Source organism: Vigna angularis, chromosome 4 (assembly GCF_016808095.1).
Source record: "Vigna angularis cultivar LongXiaoDou No.4 chromosome 4, ASM1680809v1, whole genome shotgun sequence".
Lineage (NCBI taxonomy): Eukaryota > Viridiplantae > Streptophyta > Magnoliopsida > Fabales > Fabaceae > Vigna > Vigna angularis.
Genome location: NC_068973.1, coordinates 19,609,580 through 19,620,564, shown reverse-complemented (window position 1 = coordinate 19,620,564; position 10,985 = coordinate 19,609,580). Strand labels below are relative to the sequence as shown.

General features: G+C 33.5%; 1 protein-coding gene and 1 long non-coding RNA gene across 7 annotated transcripts; one reads left to right on the top strand and one right to left on the bottom strand.

Annotated features, from left to right (window-relative positions):
* Positions 1 to 493: 493 nt before the first annotated feature.
* Positions 494 to 9,225, bottom strand: LOC108330108 (protein PSK SIMULATOR 1). Of its 5 annotated transcripts, none has more exons than XM_017564605.2 (13): positions 9,091 to 9,225; positions 8,785 to 8,988; positions 8,184 to 8,500; positions 7,709 to 7,801; positions 7,515 to 7,605; positions 6,982 to 7,039; positions 6,607 to 6,710; positions 6,313 to 6,382; positions 5,916 to 6,019; positions 2,074 to 2,190; positions 1,096 to 1,172; positions 904 to 948; positions 494 to 786 (listed from the first exon to the last, which is right to left on the bottom strand). In XM_017564605.2, exons 2-13 carry the CDS (start codon positions 8,986 to 8,988, stop codon positions 654 to 656), a joined length of 1,413 nt encoding a protein of 470 aa, XP_017420094.1. In that variant the 5' UTR covers positions 9,091 to 9,225; the 3' UTR covers positions 494 to 653. The 5 variants fall into 5 exon arrangements, with proteins under 5 accessions (XP_017420094.1, XP_052732951.1, XP_052732952.1 ...); XM_052876991.1 differs by having other exon boundaries at positions 8,785 to 8,991; positions 9,091 to 9,214; XM_052876992.1 differs by having other exon boundaries at positions 494 to 554; positions 8,785 to 9,220.
* On the top strand, positions 1,961 to 5,183 carry LOC128196354 (uncharacterized). Of its 2 annotated transcripts, XR_008248579.1 has the most exons (4): positions 1,961 to 2,840; positions 3,034 to 3,100; positions 3,225 to 3,309; positions 4,941 to 5,183. It is a non-coding gene; the product is annotated as an uncharacterized LOC128196354 (long non-coding RNA). The 2 variants fall into 2 exon arrangements; XR_008248578.1 differs by lacking the exon at positions 1,961 to 2,840 and having other exon boundaries at positions 2,966 to 3,100.
* Positions 9,226 to 10,985: the final 1,760 nt, after the last annotated feature.

Genomic DNA, 10,985 nt, shown 5'->3' with positions numbered 1-10,985 from the left:
GTCGCGGTAGTCTAATGGAGATGACGACAGTGTGAGATTTGTGGATGAAGATGAGTGTTTATAGTTTTATTAATAGCACTGTTTTAAACGAAAAGACCAAATGAAGATTTTTGAACAAATATGAGAACCATATGAAGATTTAAACCATAAAATAATTAGGAAGTAAACTAGTATGCGATCGACCGAATACATAGAAAGAATTCGTAGTGCAATTCCGTGCCTTGAAATTGGTTTAATAACATTGCCTAGCTACAAAGTTATGGTTTTGGTAAAATTTATATTGTTTTCCTAAAGTTATATTTGACTGATAAAAACTAAGTGATGATAGAACTTGAATCATAAATGAGATAAAAGATTATTTGATCTAAAAATTTAATTATATACTATGCATTACCTAAAATCAATATTTTATCCGGTTCAACCAATTTATGATGTAAAGAGTACATACCTCTTTCCTAGCTATGGCAGAAAATTATTTTAACCGAACAAATGATTGTGCAAAATGACACGCACTTCCTTAAAGAAAAGTAAGAGGAATATCTGGTGTTCACGTCCTGTTTCATCACAAAAATTGACCATAAAAATGTGTAAATATAAGTTACAATTCCTAATATCAATGATTTATTTGGACGGTTATTCAGCCACCAATAGCATCATAAGACACGGTTATTTGGCAAGCGATGAAACCATAAGAGAATTTCAAGAATATAATGTTCCACTTTGTCTTTATCTGCATGGTGGAATGTCTCAATCCACATTAAACCACTCTTTTTGTTTACCTCGTACCTTTAAAAAGAGGGAAGAAGTATTTAAGTAAAAAAAAAGAATTAATATAAAAAAAAAAAGAAGGAAAAATGTAAAGGATTTGTAACTCAAATATAGCAGTGGATACTTGCTGCTTACCTTGTGTTTGCCCACTGGCCAAGCCAACCAAATCTATGATGTGCTCTGAACCAATTTTAAAACAACCAAAAGAAACGGCCATACAGGATTAGAATTAACTTGTATGAGGTAAATAAATATACCGATGATTAAAGAAGGTTTGTCATATGGGTGGTAATTAGGACCTAGTTTACAACAGGCCAGATATCTTACTTGGATGTGTTAGTGGCCATGCGGACCAACCAACGTAAGGTTTTCTTTATCTCACTTCTTACATCAGCTACACTTAGCTGCAAGACTCAAACAACAACCATGAGGAAAGAGTAAAATAGAACAAGGGAAAAAATTAAGTACATTTTTTTGGTCGAAAATGGAAAGATGAAAGTAGAAGAAAAGTTATTCTTCAAAAATTAAGCGTTTTCTGCAGTGTTTTAAATATTATCATGTTATGTCGTGAGTAACCAATCTAGGCAAGTATGAAGGCATGTCCTTTCGTGAAAGAATAATTGGTGTTTCGGGGAGATCCGAGTTATGCTGTATCGTCCAAAATCTAAATCTGATTTAGAAGTTTAAGTATTGTATCAAACCATTCGTCCAAACCCTCCTGAGAATACACTTAAAGGACACTCTAATGCTAAAATTAGCTTAATGTTTGACCGTTAGTGATCAATGTAATCGTAAATGTACGTAACCTACTTCCTTACCTCAAACTTCTATTTATATAAGTTTAGAGATGAGTTTTTGATTAACGTTGGTTTAATCAGTCCAATAATGAAGGCAGCTTCACATTACTCGTCCCATTGCTATTAGCATGAAGCTCAAAAACTTGTCCACTCTAACACTAAAGGTACATTTGGAGGAATTTAATAGCATGCTATATCGCCTAATTTGGTCAAAGACTTGCTTATAACTTGGACCCAAGCCCATACTCTAATCAAGGGCCTATCACTCGTAGCATGATAAGAAGATTCCAAGAAGACCTTGAAGATACATCCAAAGAGGTGAATAACTTATTCACTTGGAAGAAAGGAGTGAGTATGATGAGTGACTACTTGATGTTAATGACGAGGTTGGTTGGCGTTATTGTTTAAACCTAAAATCTTTTTGTCTGTTCTAAACTTTTCTTTTATCTATTTTTTGTGGTTTTTTAACAAAGTGGTAATAGTAGAAACTATCAGCAGTTAATCATACCTCTTCTGCAACATGAAAGGATGGTAAATTAGAACGTAGAACTAATTTGATATTAGGAGGCAAGCTTTGATATAGTGAATCCTTTGTATTTGCAGCAGGCATGGTTGATTTGGCTACCTGAGTGTCAATACAGGACACAGTAGAATGTTACTCAAATGTATTTGCTTAGAATGACACAAAATTGAACAACTTTGACTAGTATATATAACTACACCTAATTCAATCTAAGAAAATGCAGAGGGAATCATTAGTGAACAAATCATATCCCAATATCATATAACTAGGTTTGAATGTGAAATCTGATTAAAACATACAAAATCTCATGAATATATATTTCAATATCCTAAATTATTTTTATAGGAACCGTGGTTCGTTATGATCTGGATCAGGCTCAGGTGTTCTGTGACTAGAATGTGTCATGTATGAAAACATGATGCTGAGCAACTCAATCCGTTAAAAAGAAAATTGAAGGTATATATTGTTTGATGCCTTGACAAATTGGGAAGTTTCAACTACCGCCAAGCATGGTTGAAAACAAAAAATAAATAAAACTGAGAATTTTCCTGGCACCAGCTATGCTATGATATAGGTGTTGGATCTAATGCAGCATGGAAAAAAGGCACGACAACTATTGTTTCATTTTTAAAGTACCTGTAGAAGGGCACTGAGGCAAGTTGTCAGACCTCATTAAAAACGCACTCCAAAACCCTTTTTAGTGGAAGCCAAGTGTCGAGAAGAGAGTTAGAATTTCAGAGAATGGAAAACAGGTGACTGCAAGGAATTGGATGTTCGGTTTTGGTTGGTAGAAGCAAAATCTGAGTTTCAAAAGTTTACGCAATTCTCTGCATGCAACCATCTTCCTCTCTGATTTCTGAAACTCCATTTTCTCCTCCTTCTCTTTAAAAGCTCTTCCTTCTCTCTACAAAATCTCACCCTTTCTCTTCTCCGATCACCACTCAGGCACCGCAGAATCACTTCCGGCGTCAAGAGCTTCCAGTTAAACCGTTCGGTTTGTAAAGCTGAGCTGGTAAGTTCTTCTCTTCACTTAGTCGTGCGTTTTCTTTTACATGCAAACCAAGTTATGGTTTCATGTGTTGATCGCTCCTCTAAAATGAGAGGTTCTGATAGTGTTTTGGTTTTACTTGGTTTAGTTGGAAAATTGTCGAGCGTTGAGGGTAGAAAAACTGGTATGGTGAAACGGTACTCTGTCTCAGTGAACGTTCGGTCACATTAGAGGTAAGGGAAGCTTATATAATTTGATTTGTATGATTGTTTGGATAGTATGTACGTACGTTGAATTGACTGAATTAATATGAAATATGATAGTTGCTATGTTTTGATTGTATAAAGTATGGAAAATTTACTATGATATGAATGTATGAAATTATGAAGATAAATGTTGAGAAATGAGTTGAGATAAATAATTCTAAGTATGAAATTCGCTATGATAATGTACGTTCGTTACTGAATGGTCTTTAACCGTTCGGTTTTTCTCGGGGACTCGTTTAGAACTGGATTCTTTCATTTGGAAGGAATCTATGTTGAGGACGAGCGTTTTCGTCTAGTACAGTTTGTGTACAGGCGTTCCACCAAGGATATTCTTTTCTTGGCATTTTGATATAAATTTAAGTATGTCCATAGGTAGTAGTATAGTCGTTCATTCTTGAATATTAATTAAATAATATCTTATATTCCAAGCGTTCGTACGATTTAGTGCTAAGTCTTTCACCAAACGATCGTACTATCTACTCATAGGTCTTTTATCAAGCGCTCGTAAGATTTAGAGCTAGGTATTTCACCAAGCGTTCGTACTATTTAGTGTTGGGTCTTGCACCAAGCGCTCGGTCTCTTTTCTATAATTTATCTGGATGAAAATAGCCTTCGTCCAACCTCAATGGTGTTCACCTCTACCGTGCTCGGTCTTTGACTAGTATTCGGTTTTTTTGAGAATAAATTTATAAGTAAGCTAAGTATTTATAAGCGTTCGATTTCTTCTTATGAGTCTTCTAAGTACTATTATTTGATTGTCTTGTGGTGTCTGTCTCCATTGGTTTCGGCCTAGAGTCTTAGTACTCGGTCTAGGCTTTAAGCTGTTCAGTTTAAACGCTCATGGGTCAGTTTATCAAATTGACTCACCTTGTAAATAATGTTCGATCCTTTTAAATCTTGAGAAATATTATTGAATTCTGTCTCTTTCAAATCCCGATAGCAATTCTCTCTCGGCTTTGATCTTTGCTGGAACTGGAAACCTTTGGTCTCACTCCAAGCGTTCGATCTGGTTCAAGGTTGATGTTTAACGTTCGGTATTTGGTATCCTTAATGATCTTTGTACAAAGGGTTTAATTGAGATGATTAATAATGAAAGATGAATAGAGTATGATATGGATGAAATGTTTTGGAGTATGGACGAGCGTTCCGGGGAGGAATAGCTTATGAATGTATATTGGAATTTGTAAAGTATGAATGTGGGCATGCTAAGCTGGCGGTTCATCCTGATGTTCCGTGATTACTCGTCCTCACGTAGAGGAGGGTAAGTCATGTGTAGGAATGGCAGGAGGCCCTAGTCCTTATGGTTAATTTGGACAGATAGAACTAACCTCGGGTGGCAGCTGTTGAGGGTATCCCAGTTACTACATCACCCGGGTGCACGAACGTCGTAGTTACACAGATTTCATACAGTCCGACAGTCAGTCTAGTATTAGGCTTTGCATGAACGAATGATGAATTATCTTGTTTGGTTGATTGTGTAAAATATATTGTTATACATGAATTAAATTACATAAGCTTACCCTATGTTTCCTGTCTTGTCTGTTTTGTACGTTCGGTTGTCCTTCTGTTGCAATGATCATCCATGTGGATGGGAGCAGAAGGAGATGAGCTGTTGGAAGAGGCGCTGGAGGAAGATAGCTTGTGGAGGTAGAAGTTAAGACCAAACAGTAGAATCGTTCGGTCAGTAGTATAGTCTGATAGTAAGGTGATCGCTCGATCACCTTTTCCCTTTGCTTTTGTATGACCGTTCGGTATGGGCTTTTCTAAACCGTTCGGTCAGAACTGCTTAGTTTTAAGATGATCGTTCGATCATCTTTTCCCCTTTTCTTTTTGTAGGACCGTTCGGTATAGTATTTTGTAAACCATTCGGTCGGATTTGCATATGTTGTTCGGTTTTAATTTTCTAGTTTTTCTGTAAGGCCGTTAGGCCACAAGCATACTTCTCTTTTAATTTAAGACTGATCTGTAATATTATTTAATGTGATTATTCTATTATATAGTTTTAGACTGTATTTTTGGGATGTTACATAAGTTGAAAATAAATTAACCACGAAAATTCTAGATTTTCTTTTCTTAGAGGCAGTGTGCATTCAAATATTTCAAATTACTAGATTTTCTTATTTACATTACATTACAAACGTGATTGACAAAAGACTTGAAAGGGGATCATCTAGTTTCAAGTACATCCGTTTTCACTTTATAAAAGGGGATCGATCATCTACTTTCAAGTCCAGGTCACAGGTGGTGTAACAAACTGATAGCAGTTTGTATCAGAAACTTGAAAGCACACTGAAATTTTCTACCAAATTATCACCGTTTGATAGGAATGGCAGCAAAAACTTGTAGAAGTCAAATGCTTCGCTTTGCTTCTGATTCTTGGCTGAGTTTTCCTCTTAATATTAATGATTAAAATAAATAAGTTTACAGTCAAATCCAAATATTTAATTACACCAATATTAAAAGTAATTAGGAAGGAAGTTACAGAGAAGTGGCACAATAGAAATTCAAGCTCACCTGGTTCAAGATAATAAAATAACAGAGATAGAATGTATTAAATATAAAGATTAACTCACAAGAGTATCAATTTGAAGCACTATATTTGCATAATGCAAAGCAAGGCCGGCAGGGCCCAATCTTTGGCAATTGTTCATGTGTCCAATTGATTGTTCGTGGTAATCTGCAGGTGCCCATGGATAAATATTACAGGTATGTGGAACATAGATTTCATTTAAAGATGGATTTCACCAGGAATTTGACTGGAATATAAACAAAACACCCACCCTATTCTCCCTTTGTAATTTAAAATAAGAATCACTACAAAATAAGGCTAACATAAATGAGATTTGTAGCAAATCTTGTGTTAAATAAGTCCTGACATGGATAAGAAAGAACTGCTATTTAATAATTAATATTAACTGGCACAGAACAGCATTACAGATCAAGTGAAGCAAACATAATCTAAGGGCATACCTGTATTGCCAAACACAGTGATTATCTCCAAATGCAAAAAAAGGACAATATCTACAAGCTTCTCCACAACCTGTAATACATCAGATTTGAATCATATTCAACTTTTACAGGTTCTCTATTTATAATATCCACAAGATGAACCCACATCTATAAATAAAAATCATTTCTATACAGTATATTTGATTATACGTGAATCGGAAACGATGAAAATCTAATTGAGGATAAAACAAACAAGGAGGACAACATTGAGCGACAAGATAAACATAATTTTGCAGAGAAGAAATCTGATGTTACCTCCTCCAAATTTCTAGACCAGAGTGATTTTTTCTTTAAGTGATTAATTTGCTTCTTTTTTCGGCTTTTAATTTCCGCGCTCAAGACGGCAAGATCATCATCACCTATATGATAGAGACATACACTGAAGGTCAAAAGTATATCTAAGGTACTACATAAATACTGAAAGGTTCTACACATTCACCACCGACTAAAATGATGGCTCTATTTTCAACAACAACAATAACATTAATTCCAATTGTTCCTCACTTTAAATTAAGTCTTTAAGAGCTTCTGATTTAAGATTAAAAATTGTTACACACAAAGACAAGATGAATATTATTCTATGGCCCATTGGTAACATTGAAAAACTCCATCTTTGATTCTCCAACTCACACTTACGCTGAAAATGTTGTTGAAGTTTATCCCAAGCATCTAACTCATGGTACAATTTCTGCAGCCAGACAATTTTTTTCCAATTTTAGAACTAAACCCACGTAAAGAAAAAAATACTTAGCTGAATAAAAAGAATATGCATAGAGAACTTGGTTTCGGCAAAGGAAAGTAATAGAAAATCTAGAAGATCAAGTAACTGCAAAATGGTAGAAAATGAACAGAGATAACAAAAGGTGCAGTAAATATGACACCTCAGGTAATTTATTAAACTACCAATTTATACAAGTAGTATATAACACATTTCCACGATTACTTGTAACAGTGTATTCCTTCTATAACACGTAATTTGTACAATCAAATTAAATGAGTAAAGATTAGATTAATCAAGAAGGTATCATAACCATCATATTGGTTTCACTTGTAGAATACATGTGTCATTGTGATACCATGGACCTCTTTCCTTTTCAAGTTTTCTTACACTATCAGCTTCAAAAGTTACTATTACCAGTTAGTGATACAAAGAATACACTCACAAATGTAAAATCAACCAAAGTCATCAATCGTTGCATTATTGATTCTGCCTCGTCTCTTGATAGTCTTTCGGTGTTTAATTGTCCGCTAGTTCTAAAATTTACAAAGAAAATACATCAAAGAATAAAGGAGGCTAAATATTTCTTTGATGATGAATGAAAGGCTAGACAAATTGAAGGAGAACAGTTTGTATTACTTTTCTAAGTAACGATCTAAATTGTGCCACTGAGGATCCTTCGAACGATTTCCAAAACGAATCACCTCATTAGAAAAAACTTTCAACTCCTTCCTGACAACATAATCCAAAATGACATACAGTTCATATTTCTGTTTTACAGAGCCATGGGAATGCAAAACAATAAAGTAGTTAAGGTCTATTTGCATAAATATCTTCAGAAGCACATTGGAAGAGAAAATAAGAAGAAAAGATTAAATAAATTTCTCCAAAACTAAAACGATGTTATGCATTGCTAATTTGTAAAAGTTCTCTCTCATGTTATTTTGTTAGCTTTTCCATAAGTTAATTTTATCTTTTTGAGAAGTTTATTCCAATTTTTTCCTCTTATTTTCTTCCCCAAGTAGTTATAGAGAAATTGATGCAAACCCAAAACTCTTAGTTTATAGATGGTACAGAAGTCATTCTTAGTAATTTAATTTAACCAATATTTTACCTCTTGTCTGCTGCAACAATCCTAAGAAGTTCATTCATATCTTCTGATATTAAATTTTGCACACCCTCTGAAAGAAGCACCTTTTCTTTTAAATTCCTAACACTTTCTGCGGATAGAGATCCCAGAAGATTAAAACCTTTGACAATTGTGTTTGCAACCTCGAATGCCAAAATAGAAATTCCATTCCCCTTAATTGCAGCTCCAGAAGCAAACCCACTACCAGCATTTAAATTTGTGATGCTGCTCCCAATGGTATCCAAAACCTTTCCACATCCAATAGTGCCAGCTCTGCTCAAGAGTAAACTCATCTCTGAGACCTGAAAATCAGCACTAGTTTGGATAAACTTCCAAATAAACAGTCACAGGAGAGAAAAAGAAAATCAAAATAAAACAAACACCCTCTAAAAGCTGAAGTGCACAACTTGTGGAAACATTTTAATTCACTGTCTTCAAAGTTTATCCAAACATGTCATGTCCAAGATAAGAGACAGTTTCAAAAATAATAATTGTTACTTACAAATATACCTTAAACCCAGTTATATTTAGCATAACAGACATCAATGAATGATTTGAAATCAAAATTAAAAACCAAGCAATCAACCTTTGAGATTGAGCTTGACTTATGGAGAAAGCAAACATCGGCAAAGCATGGGATTCCATCATAGAAATGTTGGTCGAAAACAGTAACACGTTCTTGTACTTGCGTTTGTGGTTGCAGATTATTCCCTTCAATTATACCCTGTGTGTTTATGGAATCAGTACCCCTATTGACAGGATGCCTCTTTGAATTTGAACCCCCTGCCATCTGCTACACCAAAGACTAAGAGAGTTCAACCTCAACAAAATGGAACATCACCTTCTTCATTATAGCACCTTCAACCATTAATTGCTTAGCTACAAATAATACCTTCTGCGCAATTTCTCATTAAAATGGAAATTGCTCAGTAACTGCGTTTCAAGATCACACGAACGCACTCACGTTTGTACCAAGAAGAAATTTTGCCTTGTTTTCTAGAAACAATTTATCAAGGATAGTAACTCTTTTAATATGACAACCTTAAAATTTGGTATTAAACTCTAATAGATTATTAGCTTTTAATAATTATTCACGTAAAACTATATTCCATTATACTAAAACATTTATGAAAAAGCAGTCTCGGTCATTTCGGTTGAGGTTTTAGGCGAATATAATTTATTTATAATAAGATTATAGGGAATTGTAAATCTTTTATGTATTATTTTTTATGTATAAATTGTAATGATTATTATACATAAAAATAGTAGAAGTGAAAAAATAATCAGTCTTTCCCCCTTTTTATTCATGTGGTCTTTACTTTCTCGAAAATAATAGAAGTGAACCAATAATCAATCTATCTAGCAATAAATTTCTTATTGCCACAAAGTTTTCGTGTAAAAATGAAAGTTTTTAAATTTGGAACCAAGACTACCTATGTGGGTGACTAAGAACTATATAAGTGATTCAATCAAGATTGGTTAAATAGGAGATCACAAAATTTATGAAGGGTTCAACTAAGATTGTCTAGATAGGTGGCAGGAAACTGCATAAAAGGTTTAACTAAGATTGTCTAAGTACTTCTAATACTTTTAACACGTCTTGTGGCCACCTTCCCTTGGTCGAGTTCAATATTTTCTTTGATTCCACCAAGATGACTTTATTGGCAGTTTTGGGTTGCTCGTTATATTGGGGTGCTCAAACAAGTAAAGAATAACATAAATTGCGATGTGATAATCTTATAAAAATTAGGAATTATAATTATAATGTAATGTATTAAAAGTATTTTTAATATTGTAAATTTTATTACAAAAATAAATATTTCTTTAGGAATGTTACGTTGTGTTTTTTTTTTTCATAGAATTACTATTTAAAGAAAATAGGAAGCAGTGATGTGAGGGGTTTATGATCTTTTGTAGAGATTAGGAGGCGACGGAAAGAGGAGAATTGCGAGATTGATGTTAATTTGTCATCTTTCTTCAATGAAGATATTTATTTAAGAGTTAATTTAGTGCTTTTTTCCTGTCACAATTTGAATGACATCATGAAGAATGGCGAGAACCAGATCTGTCAAAGTTAGAACCTATTTCGTTGTGCTTGAGGAAAGAATTAGAACCTATTTTGTGGTGGTTGAAATCGATTCTAGAGGTGTGGGAATCGAGTCTATTTTGCTTGGAATCTGTTTTGTTGTGGTTCTGTTGTGCTTGGAACCTGTTCTATGATGGTTGGAACCGATTCTAGGAATGTGGAAATGAGTTTTGTTTTATATCTTTTTTATTTCAGTTAATAATTTTTTTTAAATTTTATTCATTAAAAAAATTCTAAAATAATTCTATCTCATCCAAATATAATTTTATATTACTTTTAACATTAAAGACAATTTAATAATTTTAGTTTCAATCTATTAAAAATAATCAATTTGTAGTTAAATCTATCACAAATTTCTATAAACTTTATTTTTAAATCCATATTTCACTGTCACCTTCAAATTTTTAAAAAAAATATCACAAACTTCACCTTTAAATTAATCAAAATCCATCAACTTCATCCGTCTCCCATCATTCCTTATAAAATAACACAACCTTAATACTTGTATGAGATCTAACTATTTTAGGAAGATAGGCAAAACTTTAACGCTGACCTTTTTTCCTATTAATTAATTTGTATTAAGAATTATTATATGAGTTTATCAATATTTCCAAAACAAAACTTTTCTTTTTATTTTTATAATTGAAGGGTTTAAAATATTTTGTTATGGAAGATTACCTCAATAAAAAAAATGAGATTAA